Raw genomic sequence first — 20,047 nt, forward strand, 5'->3', positions numbered from 1 at the left:
AGGCGCGCGCGGCACCGGAGAGAAGCCGGCTGTAAACACGGAAGTGGCCGCGCCGCCGCCGCACGTGGCCGCACCTGCCTGCGGGCGCCCCTGACGGGCGGGCAAGGGCGGGCGGTTGCGCCGTCCCGGGCCGAGGCTTCCCTGCGGGCAGGCCCTGCAGCCGCGGCGGGGTGAGGAGGAGCGAGGCGGCGGGAATACCGTTCCCTGCCCGTGCAGGTGCCGCGCTTTCTCTGGCCGCTCCTCCGCACCGTCAGATCTTGCAGCCCCCGGGCGCAAGCCGCTGCCGGGACATTGGCGGTTGTGTTTTGAGTCCTGCATGGTTTGTTCTCTTTCCGTTTTGTTATACCTGTCTGACAGCAGGATACTCCAGTGATCGCAGGACTTGTCTTAAAGTGTGGTAAAGCTCTGGAGAACGAGCAAGGTTACAACTGACCCAAACCTCAAATGCAGTGTCGAGCATTCAGTTCTCCACTGAAGTTGTACTAGATCTGATTTTATTTTTGCCTTTACAGCATGAAGCTCAACTTCTAAAAGTAGTCATTGGAACCATTAAAAGTGCAGTGTATGGCATTATAGGTAATGAACTGTGCAGTAGCTGCACGTGAATTTTCAGAGTCAAGCTTAATACTGGCTTTGCATTGACATGGCAGTGGGTTTTTACAGGCCTAAAGATAAATGCTCTGTCGTTTATCAGTGTATTAAGATATTCTTTCAGAAAGGGCCAAGTCAGATACTCGTCATGGCTTATTTTACTTAATGTGGAAGAATACTCAGGGTTTTTTGGAGGAGGATGACCCACACCCCAGACATGGAAAAATACAAAGCAGTGAAGAGCTGTTCTGCTACATAACAGAAGGGGAGTAGGTCTTTTGACACTTGGGTCTAGGATGGAGCAATAGCTTAACTTTGCCAGTAGAACAACTTTGATATCTGCAGGTCTCACTGCTGCAGATCTCAGTGAGTTGTTTTTTGCTTTTGATTGTCCGTGAATAGAAAACGTTTAGGTAGTTGATCATTGTGTCAACACCTTCTTAAGTCACTGTAACTAGATTGCTTGAGATCGAGCCCTTAGATAAATAATGAATGACCTTTGCATTGCTCTTTTTGATGTCCTTTGTCGTACTAATCTCATTAGCCTAACCAACTTCATTGCTTTTTTCCATATTTGCATTGCAGTGAATGATACCTATGCATGTCTAGTATTCCCATCATCGTACTATCAAGATACCGTATCTGTTTACTTAGTTTTGTATGTAGATGTCACATGGATTTAAATGAGGAATTCTTTATCCTAAGGGATTCTAATAATTATATGTTGCTTTTCCCCATGGCTGCTGTTTTCAGTGTTGACAAAACTTCAGTGTTTAATAACTGTGGGAAATCAGATGGACCAAAATTGTTACTGCTTAGTGTTATCTTAATTGCCAGTTGTAGGAACAACTCCTACATTACTTTACAAAGGTATGTTTTTGCTTTGTGGTTAATATTTCTGTCAATATTGGGCTGATAACATACGACTCACAGTGACAGAAGTGTTTTGAGATGGTTGCTCTCATCTTTGTTATTGATTAGCCTTTATGCCGTGGGTTGGGCAGCATCCTTAAATTGTGTGCAGCTGAGAGTCTTGAACAGAGGCAGGCTTAGGGAAATATTGAAAATGCCAAGAAATTGGTTTTTGGTTTCTGAATAAATATCCGCCATAAACAAGCAGTAAACTGAAGAATGCTTTCTTTTCCAGTCAAGTTTTGCATACAGAAAGATTTCTGGATGTTATGTACAGAGGCAATTCAACTGCTTTTAATTAAGATGTTGTTTAAGCACTGTTACTAACTTCCAATGCTGTTTTTAAATGCTGAAATAAAACAAGCACGTGAATGCCAGTAAACTTTTAATGAGGTTGTTAGTGTATAGTAGTCACACTACTGAATTCCCTGCTCGGAGTTGTGAATTCTTCATTAAAATGTTGCCTTGGTTGCCTGATAGTATTAAAGGGTAAGCTATCGCAGGTGCTACTGTAGTGCAGTGCAAAAGAGTAACATTTTGAAAATCTCAATCCATTTTTTCAGTCTCATAAACTGCTTTCATTAATTTTGTTAGTCTTATGTTAAAAGGGGAGGACATTGTTACCAAATGAATATGTTGTCACTATTTTTTTCTGTAAATCCAAAGTACAGCCCTTTCAGACTTAATTAGCAAGGTTAGTATTTTGTAACTGCTGTTGAGAACCTTGAATACACACTATACACACTACCTGGGTAGAAAGTGGAGTTAGCAAACATTAGGCCAACAGTGAAGATAGACATCAACTAGCCTACTTATCTATTCACACTTTAGATCTGAATTTGTTTTCTGAGTTTTTTTTCTATAAATAGATCAAAAATTTTAAATTAAACTTTCTAAAATAATGTGCCAAGGACTCAGATTCTTTCATAAAAGCAGTAAGACAAGACTTGATTTTAAAGAATGGAAGATAAGTGGTGGTGTTAGCTCTGATGTGTTCTAGATCAGTAAATGGCAGTTCTTTTGTTACTCAGTTACCAAAGTGTGGAAAATTTACTTCCATCCACATGCACTACTTTGCTTAATTTGGGCAAGTGACAATTCTTTCTGAAATGATTGTATAATATAACAGACCTACACCTTGTATTTTTTACTGAAACAATACAGTCTGTTTTACCTTTGTGGTCTTGCATATAGTTGGTAGCATAAATATAATGGAAATAGAATTGGGCATTTTTAGAGAAGTGGGTGATACACTTCAGTCTTTGATTAGATGTGATACTTGTGTATCAAAGTCTTGGAAAGTTGTCTTTTTTAAAATTGTGGAATCCTACTCATTTTGTTTTCTTTTTCCCCCCATCTTCTTTTGTGAGAACCTGAGAACTGTTGTGCTACAAGTATAACTTGGTTGATGACATTTGATCTAGTCATTTGCAGGAAGAGCCGCCTGTTTTTTTCTTGTCCCTTCTCTGAGAGAGCCTGTTTCCTCACTTCATCTTTTATGATGTCTTTTTTAGCTGTTTTTGGGTACCATATCTTCTGTCTGAGCATTCTGACATGCTGTCTTCTGTTAGACATTTTCTAGCACGTCAGATATTTTACATACATTTGCGCTAGGATACAAATTTCTCTTTTTTTTCTTCCCACTGTGTTGGTGCAGTAAACATTCCCTGCGAGGAAATGCCAAGTCCTGGTGTTCACTGGGTAGACAAATGCCTCTAAGGCTAAAACCGTGTACTGGGTAAAGGAGAATTAGTTAGCTGGGAAGGCTTGAAACTTGGTAATAGAACTGAATTTAGCAAGTGTTTTAATAGCTGTCCTTTTGGCAATGTTAGATTACTTTGTTAACTGTCATGATAGACAGACAGCATGTGTTGTTCAGCCAAAGCCAGAAGTGTTACTATTTTTTGCTTGATATTTTTTAGGTGACAGTTTTAGTGGAGTCCCAAGTAGCTTCCAAGAGGCTTTTGTGGAGTAGATAGTGTGTTTTTATTGGAAATGGAAGGGGTGCTTAGGGGAGAGGTCGAGTGGCTCCTTTGCTTTGCTGTTAAAGTGTGCAGTCTTAGTCCCTAATGCTGGTTGTATTTCCTTTTCCTCCACTCTGGTCCTTCAGCAGAATATCCTAGTACTAGAAAAGTATGTAGATGGCTTTCTGCTATGTTTCTTGCCTGGTTCCTGACCTCTTCTAAGTACCTCTTAGTTTTGGTGCAGCATCTAAACTGTTCTCTGTAGGAAAATTTTGTATTTCTTTCTTCTAAGCATTTAGAAGGTAGTGAATTCACTGCCCTCTTACAATCGAAATTTGTCATCTGAGTTTGAATTTCTGTACAAAAGTCCTTTATATACTGGACCTAATGGCACCGAAGCAGCTGTCTGGTTGGATAAGCTTTGCTAACATGCTTTGAATCTTATTGCATGCATTAGAATAATAACATATTAAATACTGATTTGGACTTTCTAATTTCAGTAGCGTTGTAGAATTTATACATTTTTTATCAATTATCTGAAGTTTGCTCCTGTATTCTGATAATCAGTGAAAATTTTTATCAGGTAGATGAGGGAAACTTTAGTGATCAAATTCTGTGCCACTGAAACTTTTATCTAGAAAGAGAAATGTTTGAGCAGAAAGTTTCCTGCTACAGGAGGGCCAGTCCTGGTACAGTGCATGTGGTCAGCCTCTGACTTTGGATATGCCCAAACAGCTGCTTGGGAAGGAAACACTTGGCCAAGCATGGGGAGAGTCCCGGGTTTGCAGCTGGGGAAGAGGCTCATGGTGCATAGTTTGTGCTGGTTGCCACTGGTTATCCAAGAAACAGAGTGAAAAATACAGACCCTTTCCTGATTTTCCTGTTCTCTTAGGTAAGCTTTTATTGTTCACAGCCTGGGGTGAAGCAGTGTTGCAATGTCAGCTTTAACAGGCATCTACTGTTCCAAAAGATAAAGCCCTCTAAATAGCATCCCAGGCCATAGCAAATAGGCTGTGGTAGGAATCCCATCAGCCAGTCAGCAGATAGGCACCAGGCTGGTTCAGAAGAACTTTCAGTCACCTGTAGTTTTGCATTTTTGCATCTTCCGCATTTCACCCACTTTCAGCTTCTTTCAGGTTGATGTCTGTATTCTGCTGGCTGGTAGATTTTTCAAGGTTTTAATCACTGCATTTCAAAAAACTGCAGCATGCTGGAAGGCTTCCCCATGTGAGCCTGCAGGGAATATGTGTGTATTCAGTGTTTCCTTAAGTCAGAAGCAACTCTGGCTTTATGTTTCTCTGCTTTTCACTAAACAAACCTTGAGTTATTTCTTAGACATATTCAGTAACAGCGTACGTGCCTTGAAGTTTTTATAGAGAATTATTCCCAAATCCTCTTTAGTTCTGCGATACTAGAGATAGGTGACTCTGCTCGGGCTAAAGATAGATCTCCTGGTTGCTGGCTGCCTTGCTGGACTGGTTCAGCTTAGAGCAGATGGCCATAAATGGAAAGAGCAACTGAAGAGAGGCAGCTACCTTGGCCAGAGTGTGGGTAATGGGCAACAGGTGTTTCTGGGTCACCACTCTGCAAAACCTGTACAAGGGTGAGGAGTACGGAGTTAGCTGTGCATAGAATTGTAGTTTTACATGGTACATTGGAGTTTTTTAGTGTTGCTGCTGTGGTCAAGGTGCTGTGATCTGCACTGTGTCAAACTTAACTGTGCTCTCTTGAAGTTGCATTATTTTTGATTAATTAGTTTTCCTAAAATTTCAGAACTTGAAAAAAGAACTATTTTTACCTTCTTCCCTTAGTTTTTGCATGAAGCACACCTTGATACTGTTTGTCGTGCTTTCTGTTTTTTTTAAACAATCAACCTGCTAAAATGAACTCATAATTATTTTTAATGTCAGAAATCAAAACAGGGTTTTAGAAACTAGTCTAGTATTTACATATATATATATATACATAGACATGTATATGTATATATTTATCCAATAGACTGAAACTTTGAAGAGAGGTGACCTTTAGATTTTAATGGGTGTGTTAATTTATAATCATCTTCATCACAATCTGTTTTTTTCTGGTTATTTTGAAGGCAGAAGACAAATCTCAGTCTCTTTCTGAAAGCTTTTGAACTCCTCATGGAAATGAGTAGCTTGCTTGTGAACTAGAAATCTAATCTAAGAAGTGACAGTGTCAGTTCTGCTTGTCTTACGTCTTCCCTAAATACGTCTGTTGACAGGCAGGTACAAAAAGTGTGAAGACATCTGATAATCTTGTGTTTTTCATGTTAAAGATTGAGAAGTATAGTTGTGCAGGGATATATGTGGACTTCTGTAAGTAACCTGTTCTCATAATTTTTTTTTTTATCCTTCTGCAGTAGAAGCATCAGTTCATGGCAGTAATGTGCCCTGCACAGATAAGACAATTGAAGCTGCGGAGGCCTTGCTTCATATGGAGTCTCCTACCTGCCTGAGAGATGCCAGGAGTCCTGGTATGTCAGCCACAGTCTCTGCTCTGGGAGCCATTTCTCCTTCTACTAATCAGTAAGACAAGCAAAGTAGGAAACCTGTTTCTGTGGAGAGCTGTATGCTGTTTAAATGTTTAAATTAAATGTTTTTAAAACATTTGCCTGCATATTTAAAAACTACTGATTTGTTTGAGTTTTACATGATTTCTCCAGCCTGCAACACGTATACTTACAGATTAAATAATTTGTCTGAGGGGGGTTGTTGGGAAGAGATAGCTGAGTAATGACATATTTAAAATTAATTTTTCCCCCTAAACATCATGGAATACTTTTTCACTGTGCAGGTGACAGAGCTCTGGCACAGATTGACCAGAGAGGCCATGGAGACTCCATCCTTGGAGATACTAAAAAGTACAGGATCCAGGGCAACCAGCTCTAGGTGGCACAGTTTGAGCAAGGAGTTGGACCAGGTCCCCTTCTAACCCCAGCCATTCTGGGTTCTGTGAATCTGACATTTTAAATTGCTAAAATAAAGAGTTATTTTAAGGGAAAATAATTTCTATTCATCTTTCTATTTTATAAAGAATATCCAAAACCAATGTGTTGCAATTGTTGTGTTACCTGTCTGAAAAACCAAACCTTAATGTTGATGGTTACTTTAACTGATGTACCCCTTCTGAAGTTATTTAATATATGTTGGATGAAATAATGGTCAAACTGAAATGCAAAAGCTACGAAATAAGAAGTGGAAATCAGAGTAATGATCAAAGATGGAGCTCTAATTTGTTTAATTTAAAGTCGAGTTTGGTTCTGTACTATATTGATGTGATCCTTGTTTTTGCCTAAAACTACTGACAAGTGTGCATGTTTTGGGGAGTTGGATTGGTTTCCAAGGTGACAGGATTTTGGAGCAGAACCTTACTACACTGTTGCATATGCTTTGTTTAAAACAATTTTAGGTAAAATACATTAAAATAATCAGGTAGAAACTTCATCAGCTATTCTTTTTTTCTTCTCTTGTAGTAGAAGTTTTTGTCCCTCCTTGTGTGTCCACCCCAGAATTTATCCATGCAGCCATGAGACCTGATGTGATCACAGAAACCGTGGTGGAAGTATCAACAGAGGAATCTGAACAAATGGATGTATCTCCCATTCCAACTTCCCCTGATATCCATGAACCAATGAAAAAGAAAAAGGGTACATATGGCTTTTCATAGGAGCAATCTCAAAATCTTACTTCTGTTGTCCACTGCTGTGGATGGTGCAGTTGATACAGGGGAGGATGGATTGGATGGTCTGATCTCTTTGCTCATACAAACAGATTGATGGGAGTCTGAAATGTGAGTTCTTAGAAAAATGGGTGTGCATCAAGAAAAAAGAGGGTGCAAGAGAATGGGCTTTGACAAGCCATAAAGGAAGATGGTTTCTGTGTTGTATATTTTAACACAAAGTGGAGGAAGGATAGAGTATTCAAAGAGGACTTCTGTGGTGGGTAGTCGCTGGTGTCTGAAGTGTGGGTATACTTGGTGACATGGTAGACTTGGGGTTCATGCTATGAAACAACAGGGTAAATACTAACTTTAAAAAAACATAAATCAGTTTACAAAATCATTATAAGATCTTTGTAAAATTTTTGTCTTTCCTGTCTAATTGGCATATCTTGGAGAAACAATTCAGAACAGTGTTTGATTTCTAAGCATTTTGCTATCACATGAGAGGTTGGCACCTTGTAAGGTTTCTCTCTCTGGTCTAAAAGTTTTGTTAGAGGCATCAATACAGTTCACATAACTTTAGGAACATTGATTTAATGGTTTCCAGACATGCTGAGATGGAATATTTACTTGTAATTTAGAGGGAAAGAAATGCAATATAGTGATAAAATTATACAAATCAAAGATCTGTGAGTCTTAGAATTAGAATTAATAAAAATGCACATTAATTTGTCTGCAATTGAGTTAAATCTGCCTATGAAGTAAGCAAGCAAATGATAATTACACTGAATGTGCAGTAGTAATCTAAGAATCTAAGTTTATCCATACCTGTAGCGATGAAACATCGGGGGGGAAATACACAAATTGCTTTTTTCAGCAAAGGCAAACTATAAAATTTTACTCTGCATATGATTAATACTTCTTTTTCCCCATGTATTATGTGCAGCTGGCCGTAAACCCAAGACCCAGCAATCAGCTTTATCTGATGGGTCTCCAGATCTAGGTATAAAGAAGAAACCTAGAGAAGGCAAAGGTATATTTTTCCATTCATTGAGTCTTTAAAAATAAGCAATGTATCTGCATGGTATTTATCACTGTAGATGTACATATCTTTAAAAATGTGATGGATGAGATTGTATTGACTTTTATTAGAGTTTTACTCAATGTCTTTAAATTTGTTTGTACAAGATCTAGCACAAGGATGTATGCTCTAGGAGTCTGCTCTACTACCCTCCGCAGTTAAAAGGCTTTCTCATTTTTTATTTGCTTTACTTTGTAGTTATTGACTTGTGATGTCTTTTGTGTTGTGTATCAACTTAGTGCTACACACGTAATTTATTAAGCTACTGCTGTAAGACTTGTTTTCAAGCAGAGGCAGCATATGAGCATTTAGAAAGGTGATGGTTGGAAGTAAAGGTAATAAGGTTAGAAATCTGATTTCTTAGTTAATTGACAAACATCAGTGGGAATATATTCCTTGACTAATAGGTTCAGTTTAGTTTAAGGAGAAAAACAAATGATGATGTGTTTCCATATTGGTTGAGTGGAGGATTACGTGCAGAAGAGTTCCAGTTTCCTAGTGTTTCTCCTGATAAATAGAGGCTCCTTTCTTGGACTCCAAGCCCCTGCTATTCATTCAGTAAGGAGACAGACTGGGGCATTTGCTCACAGGTACCTTTGGGGTAGTATGCAGTGTATCAGTCTTCTCTGGCTACAGGTGAAAAATCTGGATTTCGCCTCCACTTGGTGCACTGAAAGTTGTTCTGAGATGTTGCTATACCTGGGAGTAACCAAGTTTAGTGACTTGGGTAGAACATGCTGGCTGAGAAAGTGTGCAATGGTCAGCTCCACTATTACTTTGACATTTGTTTAAAAACAAGGTCTCTGCAGTTTACATAATTCCTTATCTGGCTACAGCTCCTGAGTCAGCATGTTTGTCAGTCGGGCAAGGAAGAATGAGACTGATTTCATGGAGGTATTTGCTCATGGAAACCAGTGCAAACACTAATTAAACTTCCCTGCAGTGCCCACATTGCTTTAGATTTGGTGTAGCAGTGGACTTCAGTGGAGATGACCGATTTTGTATCTGCTGTATTTAAAAATGCATCTTGTTTAGTGTTTCCTTTTTATGTAGTCTTCTTGAATCCTTACCTTTATTTCTGTTTCAGATTTTAGTATTGCAGCTTTCTGTTACCTGAACAGTACTTTCCAGTTGTCCCAGGTCTTAGTTTCCTGGACAAATAATTTGAAAAAGGAGTCCTGTATTTCTATCTGTTCTCCTTTTTGTGGTGGTGAATTCAGCTCTATAGCTTCTTTTATAAAGTAGAAGATGGTACTGCTCTCTGGTTTTTAGGAGATTTTTTAGCTTTCTTTTAAATTTATTTTATTTCTATGGCCCTTCCTAATGGTCTGCATATATCTCTTGTTCTCATGAAGTATCTCATTAAATATTTTATACTACAACTGGAATAAATTAATTTTTTTTCTTGATATCCTGCAAAATACTTTGTTAACTGGATTTAATTTTTGTTACTTATTTTAAAAAGCACTTGCAAAGGTAGGCTATTTCATATGCAGCATGGTTTTGGAAAACCAGGAATTATTCTACAGTTTAGTACTATCAGAGTTGAGTCATGGAGAATGAGAGATAATTGTGCACATTTGGAAAGGGGATCCCGTGTTGGCATTCCTTCCTTTGTGCATTCTGGGTACTTTCTGGTGCAAAGTGAGGCAGCTATAAATCTGATTTAATTGTGTCCTACACTTTGTTTATTCTCTTGAAGTTCCTGTTTGCTTTCTAATCCTGAAGGCCACTTACGTTTTTGCAAAACCTGTTGCAGACTTACAGTATTTAGTGGTCAACCCAGAAATTCACTTTCTAAGGGGTAAAACCCCAGAGATTAATTCCTTAAAATTGAGGATGATTTAAAGATTCCTGAGTTCTCTTGTTGACTCTTTCCTCATATAGGTCTTATTCAAATGTCTCTGAAATCTAGTTGAATTTTGGTATTTCTTGAATAGGTACTTACTGTTGTTTGGAGCACATTGTAAAGTATAATTTTTCTCTATGAGGTGCTTTTCGATAAAATCGAACTTGTGATCTTTTTTTACCCTTTGAGGTTTTCAAAGATAGCTGACTTCTCAAAATCTGCAACAGTGGTCTCTTAATTTATTTTAATTATCTTTGCATGGCATAACAAGTGCTATGCTAGGCCATTAAATCGCAAGAATTAATGACCTTTTTTCACACACAGGAAAAAATACAATTTGGTCCATGTCCTTGGACATAAAGAATTAAAGAATTGTTATTAATATTCTGAGATTATTTTTCTTGTGGATCTGTCTTAGTTCTCCCTTCTCAGAAACTTGAGGAGTCTTTTCCAGCTGTACAAATTGGAATGTGATCTGCCTTTTTTCTTTGGGTTCTCTTCCCCTCTTCCTAGAAGCACATGGTCTGGTCAGAGCGCAGACAGAACCTGTGTTAGATTCTATGGCGTCCTGATAGTCGCTGTCACAAACGCCTTCCTGGGGCTTCTCCAGTGAAGATGCTGCACCTCTTGAATACATGACAAGTGCAGTAAATCTTTAAGCCTGACTTCATTTTATATCCCCCTAATTACAGAAGAGTGCATGGGATTTCTGCCCTATGAATACTTGCTTTTAAGAAGTTGGACTGGGTTTGTACCTAGAAGGATGTTGCTCACTCTGCAACATACACTTGGGAAGGATTAGAACATGGGGTGCACCAATTAGTGTGAGAGCCCCAGATCCTGGACAAACTTAACCACAGTTGAGATCATTTGTTGCTGCAGGTTGCATGCCTTTTAAAAACCACCTATTTGTATCCTGTTCTGCAGTGCATAAAATGAACTGGCATTTTCATGCCCTGTTTAATCAAATATGAGAAGAAAATTCAAGTTCTTGTCCTGCTACATAGATAGGTACTGACTTAGAACACCCTCCCATACTTCTTTTCAAGAACTGCGAATGGGTGTTGGATTGAACAGGCAGGCTTCTGTGCTGTATAGCAGATCACTTGGATTACCTCCTTTCAGAATGTAAATATTTATGGAAACTTCATTAAAATTAACAGAATGAGTGAATATGTGCAGGTTACATCCTCTGTGTAACATTGCTTGTAACTCAGGTCATATGGAGAACTTTCTGTTATCTTTAAAAGTGGTTTTCTAACACAAAAATGCTTTCTGATTATAGGAAATACAACATACTTATGGGAGTTCCTGTTGGACCTTCTTCAGGACAAAAATACATGTCCTCGATATATTAAATGGACTCAGAGAGAGAAAGGAATCTTTAAACTTGTCGATTCAAAAGCTGTCTCCAAACTCTGGGGAAAACACAAAAACAAGCCTGACATGAACTATGAGACTATGGGAAGAGCTCTGAGGTAAACACTCTCAAATCCTTAGGTTATCTATTACAATTCAAAATCTGATTCTTATTTTTGACCATAGAAATATAAAGGTTCTGAAATTTTAAAAACTTTGCCCTTTTGCAGATTTAGCCTTCGGTCTTGCAATCCCTGTAACTTTTTATGTTACCAGTAAATTTGCAGTTTTAATTCCTGAAGTATGTATTTAAAAAGATAAGATTTTTTTTTTTCAGGTAGATCCTGCAGATCACTTGTCAGTGTGTTCTGACAGTTTCTTTTCATACCTCCTTACATTGTAGATTTTACTGTGATTACTTCAGGTTTTCTTGTTAGCACAGAATGAAGTTTTCTTTAAAATGTTGCTTACTACTTAATTGTACTTTCCTTGCAGATACTACTATCAAAGAGGAATCCTGGCAAAAGTTGAGGGACAGAGGCTTGTGTATCAGTTTAAGGAGATGCCAAAAAATATAGTTGTCATAGATGATGACCGAAGTGAGTCCTGCAATGAAGATCTGTCAGTGCCTACAGATGAGAAGTCCCTGGAAAGAGTGTCTTTATCTGCAGAAAACCTTTTAAAAACAGCACCCTCTGCACGTGGAGGAAAAAATTCCTCTCAGTTAAGCTGTACCAGAACAGAAAAAGCAGTCACCAGAGTTGTGAATATTGCCTCACCTGCTCATGACACATCCTCATCTCATCCTTCTACTACCACTGCTACTGTCCCAGCAACAACAGCTCCCAGGTTTGTGTTAATGGGGCTGTTAAATTTCCAAGGTTCTATTGCTAGATGTGCAAAAGGTTTGGGGTTTGATTCTTTGCTTGCTGGTTTGGCTTTTCCATTTTTTTGTTATTGTTTGGTTTGGGTTTTTTTAAGACCCAGTTAAAAACCTGTCTCTCTTAAAACTGTCTGTCCTTGTTGTCATCTGTAATGATGCCTTGTATTTTTGGCCTAAACATACACGTTTATTTTGTAGGACTGTTCGTGTGGCAATGCAAGTGCCCGTTGTCATGACCTCTCTGGGACAGAAAATCTCAACTGTGGCGGTGCAGTCAGTAAATGCAGGGTCACCGTTAATAACCAACACAAGTCCAACCACAGCAACAACTCCAAAGGTGGTAATCCAGACAATCCCTACTGTGATGCCAGCCTCTGCTGAAAATGGAGACAAAATCACAATGCAGCCCACCAAAATCATCACAATCCCTGCCACACAGCTCACGCAGTGTCAATTGCAAACAAAAACGAGCCTGTCCGGGTCAGGAAGTATCAACATTGTGGGAGCTCCACTGGCTGTTAGAGCACTAACCCCAGTGTCCATAGCTCATGGGACACCAGTAATGAGACTGTCAGTTCCTGCTCAGCAGGCCTCTGGCCAGACTCCTCCCAGGGTGATTAGTGCAGTTCTCAAAGGTCCAGAAGTTAAATCAGACATAGCCGCTTTGAAACAGGAATGTGAAGTGAAAACACTGCAGCTGGTAAAAGAGGAGAAGCCAGTGGATGGAAGCAAGACTGTAACCCATGTGGTAGTAGTTAGTACACCCTCAGCTATTGCCCTTCCTGTGACAGTGAAAACAGAAGGAATCATCACGTGTGAAAAATGAAGAATAGGTTTCTTCCAGCATGGACTTCTAACTGTTACGGTTTTGAATATACTGACATAACTGGGGGAGGGATGTGGATGCCACCACCAAGTCGAAAAGGAGAGCTTTGTAATGTTAATAAACATGCATATGTTGAAGACTTACTGGAAAAAAAATATTTTCCTGTGTTTCAGTGGGAATTAAACCACACTGACATGCTGATAAAAACTGCCTCTTCCAGTTGGGAAACAGCTGAACCTATGGAGAAGGAAAGAGAGAGGGACTGAAAAGGGACCAAACAATTTCACTACGCTACTGGTTACCAAGTTACACTAAGACCTGAAACACTAAGAGCTGTGTGAGAGGTTTGCCTTGGTTTTTAGTTTTCAGGGGGAGAGGAAAGTCCCATTGTTACACAAATGGCAAATTTGATGCATTTTATGTGCATACCAGCGATTACTACTGTGTGCCCACAGTACTCAACTGGTGCTATGTGAAAAACTATGCTACTAGGTATTGTAGGAAGTGAAATAAAGGAGATTAAAGAGCTTCTAAAAGAAGACAGAGGCCTGGAGGGATTTTTGTATTATACAGCTTAAGCAGATTCAAATTGAAAGCCTTAGACTGATTTTCAGTTATCTTTCTTGAAATAAGCTAATGGCTTGTTTGTGTAAAGCTTTTTTATTAAAACAAATTTTTTAAAAACCTTGTACCTAGCACAGTATTGTTATAGAATAACATGTAACATATTTTGTATGGTAGTTAAAAGTCTGTCTAAATTTCTTAATCGTGGACAAAGTAGCAGCAGGTTTTCTGCCTTCTGCTGTACCATGCCTGTTTCTCTCACATAGCCTTGACATCTGTGCATACATTTCAGTTTCAGCTCTACTCTCACTTCAAAGGTCACGCCCAGCATGAGCTTTTGTCAGGTAGCTCTAAACCTGTAAATTTTTTTAGTTGGAGTTAAGAGGGAAGTACCAGTGTTCAGAACGAACTATAATAGTTTGTATATTCAACATTTGAAGTATATTCTATTTTGTTGTACTCTTGTTTCAAAGTGTATTCAAGTAGGTTTTAATGAAATACAGAAAGAAAATTTAATGGTGTTTGGTGTGCTGTTTATTTTTTCCTTCTTCCTTTCTTCTAACCTGTTAACCTTCTTTTCTTGAAATCTTCCAGGCATTCATCCTAATATAGATGATACAGTGTGAAATTTTGGGACTCCTCCCTGCTTCAAAGGGCTGACCAACTGTCTCACTCATTTGTTTACATATCTGAGAAGCTTGCTGTAGCTGGTGAAGTAGCTTCTGGCAAGGGCCTAGTTCTTACACGTTTTCAGGATGGTGAGCATACACATGAGCTCTGTGAACTACCTAACTGCTCCTCTAGCTACACCAGATACTGGTTCCATATTTCCAGTCTATCTGCATGGCTTCATGTAGCTTACCCTGATTTCAGGGGCACCACACTGGCACATCATGCTGTGGGTAGTCAAGTGCCCAATGGACCCCAGTTCCTAGCGATATGCCCTGAAAAGTCTTCAGAACAGGAACTTGGGTAATCTTGAAATTTAGTTGGAAGTCTAAATCGTCATCTAAGTACTTCATGCCTGGAGGAGCAATTTTAACAGCTGTCTGGAACTGACATCTTCTGTAATGCTGGAAGACACCAGAATTAAATAGTTTACATGATGAGAACCAGGTTACTTGTAGCGTCCTAGCAGCATTCTTCCCTTCAGCTGGTAAGAAAAGTGGAAATAGCTCCACACAGCTAGGCTAGCATTGGGGAAAATATGAAAGGCTTCTGGAAAAACTTCTTTTTCATCCTCTTGAGCAGGGAGGTAGAGTTTAAGAACAAAATGAAGCTGAAGCAGATAAAAAAGTGTGTGTAATCCAAAGAATCTCAAAAGTTCTTACACGTGAACTGTATTTCTAGCATGGGGTAGAGAACTAAGACCCCTTCACACAAGGAAATGGAGAGAGAAGACAACTTTTTTTCTAAGAAAAGAGGTAGGAAAGGGAAATAGGGGGAGCTGGGCAATCACTTGATTAATTTGGCAGTCTGAGAGGTACTAATGTTCTGTGTAAAAGGAAATGGAGCGGTGTAAAGAGAGGCAGGTGGTAGAAATCTGAGCCAAAAGATAAGAAGAGAGAAACAAGTGTTTTTAAACCTACTTTTGTAAGTCCAGTCTGTAAGAAACGCTATTCTAGATGGCTGTTACTTGATTGTATCTCAGAGCATGAAGTATCTATGTCAAGTATTTGTAATTAAGACCTTTCCAAGACCTAATTTAGATACACTGGAAGTCAAATGGGGACAAACTATCTTCCTGGAATTAGATAAGGATCTCCAGCTGATGACCTTCTTGTAATGCCAAGACTTCATTATGTAATGGCAAAAACTTGAGGAATGAAGGCACCCAACTCCGCTACTGGTGGGGTAGTCAGCCCATAGCCAGCTCTGAGACTGCCAGTGCTGTGTCTTGCCATGGAACCAGTGATGGTCCTTTGGCTCTCTCCCCTGGCCACCAGTGAGAGGCACATGATATTGGCTGCTGCCGGAGGATACTCACCTGAAGTTGATGAAGTACTGTGAGAATCCCATTCTGTGTGAGGATGTGCTGTAACTGAAATGGAAAGGGGACTTAACCTGATTCTGTAAATAAGTATGTTTTTACTGGTGATATTGGAGGACGTGACCTCAGGATGAGGGAGCTTTGGTCAGGTTTGTAACATCTGAAACAGATGAAAGGAACACTAGAACATTGAAATGGTTAGTATCTAGCTATACTCCAGGCTTTTGAAATCCCATTGAAAAGCCTTTTGTTTTGTACATGGGTGAAAGTGGGATTCACTTTTACATCTGAATCTGGTGGTTCATGTAGAAGGGTCCAGGCTTAACTCATCCTTGGCAAGCAGTAACTCGTAGATGTGTAGGGAGAATGAAACTTGTGTGAAGTGAGTATGCTTTATACAGAAGGCATTGAGGCATACACAAACTTGGTACCACTGATTTTGCAGATAAAAGCTATTTTTATTTTTCAAACCCACTGTTCTAAGTTACAGAATGAGAAGGGTCATGCTGTGTAATCCACAAGGGAAAAAAATCTCAACTGTGATTTGCAGCTCAGAATAAATGTCTGAGTATGAAAAATGAGAAAATTTGAAAGGGGAATCTCATTCCAGAGAAGACTGTTCTTGTTAGATCTCTCTTGCACATCTTTCCCTGTGAAGGGGTCTGGGCCTTGACACATCTCAAGTTGTCGGGGTAAAATGTGCTGAAAGGAAGACTTGGGATCCTTTCATCAAGTTTAGGGCTTTGGAGAGTTACATCTGAGGTGATCCGGATGAGTGAGCTGGGGGCAGTCAGAAGGTGAGGAGAAAATTGAGAGGTGCTTGAAGCCTCAGGTTGGTACTCAGCACATGTGCATCAGGGATCTCAGCTACATGTGAAGATTGTTACTGCCAGAACAAGCTAAGTGCAAGTCTGCCTTGTAGAGACAGTTCAAATAGCAGGTGTTAAGCTTATTAGGAAGATCCAAATGACACTGTGTATTTGGAACCTAATTGTTCTCCAGGAGAGATAGTGTTCTAATAAGCTTGTAACAACTTCTGCCTCTCAGCAAATTAAACAAGTGGGTCATTTCTTATTGCAGCTTGCTTGAGAGTGAGGGAAAAGTGTCACTGCTAAAGCTAAGGCAGGCTTTATTCAAGATAAAAGCAAGGGATCTGTGGAGCCTTTTTTTAGCCTTGGTGTTCTTATAAGGCATACATTTATAAGAAGAGCTTGGAAGACATTTTTTATTGTTAAGAGTCATACTGCTACACAGGAAAAAAAAATCCTTTCTGCTTCTTCTGAAAAATATTTAGTGTACTGATATTTATAGCTGGCTAAAGTATTTCAGTGCTGCAGGCTTGCCTCTCACTGCGTAAAACAAAGCAAGAGCAATAATCCATTTAAGTTTTCCAAAAGAGTCTGTCTGCAAAATAAACTATGGCATGTACTGGAATAAAAGGGTGAAGCTTCCTGGGAACTTACCAGTTAATTTTGGCAGCCTATCTACCTTTTTTTTTTTTTTTTTTTTTTAAATCCGGCAGAAAAGGTTCAGCATTGGCAGGGATTTTCTGAGTAGGACAGTATTAAGAATTGCCTTGAGATGGGAAGAGTCTCCAGCCTTTTCAGTTATCCCACCCCCGCCTTGACTTCAAAATTACCCTTTAAGCAGTGAACATCTACTGTAACATGTCCAGGATGAAAGAAGAATCCCAGCCCTTTCCACTTCAGAAGAGGTTCTGCAGTGATGGCAGTATCATACAAATCATGCTCTTTCTCAACAGTTTGATTTCTTTTTTAGGAGAATTAAGCAAGGGATGCAAGCAAGGGAATAAATTAAAATGTCTTAAGAATCATAGATACCATATACTCCACTGTGAGAGTGACAGTGGGAATTCAGCAGCTGTGATAATTCAGTTCCTCCTGGTAAAAAGCTTCCCATAATCGGGTCTGTGGCTCTATGCTCTGGCAGTGGGAAAGGCGCCACACTGATGGACACCTTGACTGGCCTGAGGAAAATAGAGCTGCTTATACAAAAGTGAAATGAAACCATGGGCTTTTTGGTGGGAGTGGTGGGGTTTTTTGGTTATGGCTTACTTTGTTTTTAAATACAGACCTGATCATTGCTCTCAAGTAAAGGCTTTCTACCACAAGCATAGTTTTTTCCAGAGAGAGAAAACTGCCCAAAGGAGTCTGGATGGAAGCTCCACCTTCTGGTGTGAGTTTTTTGTGGTAGATGAGCAAGGATTTGACCTCCTAAAGATACCATCTTATAGGTCTACATTGTGGTGTTGATTTTAGAAGTGTTTAGCTGCAGATGACTACAGATGTTAATTAACAGGCACTTGTACAATTTCTTCTCCTTGCAAGGCCATTTGAGGGAAGGTCCTAAGAGAAAATAATTGTAAAGGCAAAGCTCTGCATCTCACCCCCTCTGCACAATTGAGGGCAGCCAGCACCATAAAAAGGAAGCTGTCAGTGTCTAGTTGGTATGAAACATGGCAGCAATGCTCAAAGGTCTGTCTTTCTGTGGGGCATTGGCAGTGTTGCATCTCTTGCCCAAAATCTCCCAAAAATGCCACCCTTCTGGCTTCCAGGGACACAATTTGCTCTTTCTGAAATTCTAGCCAAAGGTGGTGCTGGCATATTGCACATGCCTGGTAACAGTATTCACCAAGGCCATTGTCTCCTTGGTTGTAAAATCCTTTCTTTTGGGGAAAGTCAAATCCACATAAACCCCAAGCTGGTTAAAGGAGCCTCTGCTTGGAAGCAGACCATCGCCCTCATCCTGCAAGGGTCAGGAACATGTGCAGAGCATGTTACAGCTCCACAACAGCACTTCATTTGTTTGCCTGATGAGGAGTGTGTTTGTGTGGGAGTTTGGGACTTCCAGTCACCAGACTCTGTATTTCCCTTCTCACCAGTGCAATTATAGTAATTTATGGGCTGTGTAAAGCTCACACCTGGGCGCTTCTTCTCCTCTTCAAATGAGGTTTTAGAAGCAAGTGGCAGATACAGCTGCATCTTGTAAGGGGCCAGCCTTCCCAGGCACATTTAGCAGCCCTCAGGGAGGAATTCTTGCACCTCGCTTTGCAGTTTTGTAGCTCCACACAACTGTTGGAGAGGGGAATATTTAAATTAATACAGTGTAGGTTTCCCCTCCGACTAGATGAGTGAGCAGCTTAACAGCTAAGCATAACTCCCTTCTTTCAGACTTGTGAAATCTGGACATTCCAAGCTGGAGAAAGAGTGTGTGCTCTGAAGGCAAAGCAGCCATGCCACTCTGAGATTACGGTTAGGGAGGGGGGAAAAGAGGTCTGGAAGGAGAAGCGGCGGCAGCAACTTGAAACTCAAACTAGTTGAGACAGGTCACCTCCTTGGCAACAGGAACTCGGGACAGCGAAGTGAGAAAGACAGCAGCCAAGATATTGCTTTTTTCCAAAGAGTTTTATTATTAAACACCTGGAACATTTAAGAGTTACTATGCACCTACTTCACATGGAAATACTTCTTTATTTGCCCTGCCATATCTTCCTCGATTATCTAAATGTCAGCACAACTCCAACTGTTGTCCCTCTTCCCAACTCTCTTCCTATGCCATTTTCTGGCATAATGGCATGTTTAAAATCCATATATGCAATTCCTATGTCACCAGTGAGCAGTCAAAGGAGTTACTATACTAACTGTACTAACACACCTCTGCTGTAGCCCAGATGCTTTGCCAGAGCTTCCCTGGGTCACAGGAAGAGGCTCCTGAACACTGTCACTCTATGCTTTCCAGTCAGATGCAGGATCACCAACTTCTCTCAATAAATAAATTTTATCTTATAACAGGTTCCAGTGTAGCTTTAGATTCTGAAGATAAATAAAAGAAAATATTTCAATATTAAGACTGGCCCTTTACTGAAACAGCAAGATTGACAAGACTACAAATTTAAACCTTTAGAAAAGTAATACTCAAAGTAGAGGAAGAAATAGTCCCTGGTTAGCTGTGTCCTCCAGAGAGAAGCACAGAAGAGATGAAGGTACAGTCACCGTACAGCCTATATGTGTGTGACAGATACATGCACTTTGTTCTGGAGAAGTGAGGGTATTTACTCTAGGTCATAGTCAACCTCTCTTTCCTCACCTGCTCTTACTGGAGGGATCCTTCCTCACACTTCTAATGAATTTGTCATCTCAGGTCATAGAAAAATGACAAGAGCACACTATTATGAGTTTAGCTTTTTGTCTAAACTGCATTAAACTTCTTTTGTATTGCAACAGAAAAAGATTTAAGATAATCTCACTGGGTAGTCAAACCTCATTCCCTTTGGTACTTGCAGAAGCTTAACATGAAATAAATAAAATTGTTGTCAGGGCAAGATGT

The 20,047-nt window shown here is 39.8% G+C and overlaps 1 protein-coding gene across 11 annotated transcripts in view; it reads left to right on the forward strand.

Moving 5' to 3' along the window:
• ELF2 (E74 like ETS transcription factor 2) overlaps positions 1-14,226 on the forward strand; it is a 35,684-nt gene extending 21,458 nt beyond the window's left edge. For 5 of the 11 annotated variants that reach the window (XM_041411935.1, XM_041411940.1, XM_041411934.1 and 2 more), the window contains 6 exons: positions 5,848-5,961; positions 6,961-7,134; positions 8,095-8,181; positions 11,364-11,556; positions 11,933-12,286; positions 12,519-14,226. In XM_041411935.1, the coding sequence (XP_041267869.1) occupies positions 5,848-5,961; positions 6,961-7,134; positions 8,095-8,181; positions 11,364-11,556; positions 11,933-12,286; positions 12,519-13,146 (1,550 nt within the window). In that variant the 3' untranslated portion in view covers positions 13,147-14,226. Of the gene's footprint in view, positions 1-5,566; positions 5,714-5,847; positions 5,962-6,960; positions 7,135-8,094; positions 8,182-11,363; positions 11,557-11,932; positions 12,287-12,518 lie in introns of those variants that run through there. The other 6 variants (XM_041411944.1, XM_041411936.1, XM_041411945.1 and 3 more) reach the window with 3 other exon arrangements.
• The last annotated feature ends 5,821 nt before the right edge of the window (positions 14,227-20,047 follow it).

Source organism: Onychostruthus taczanowskii, unplaced genomic scaffold (assembly GCF_017590055.1).
Source record: "Onychostruthus taczanowskii isolate IOZ18803 unplaced genomic scaffold, ASM1759005v1 scaffold38, whole genome shotgun sequence".
Classification (NCBI taxonomy): domain Eukaryota; kingdom Metazoa; phylum Chordata; class Aves; order Passeriformes; family Passeridae; genus Onychostruthus; species Onychostruthus taczanowskii.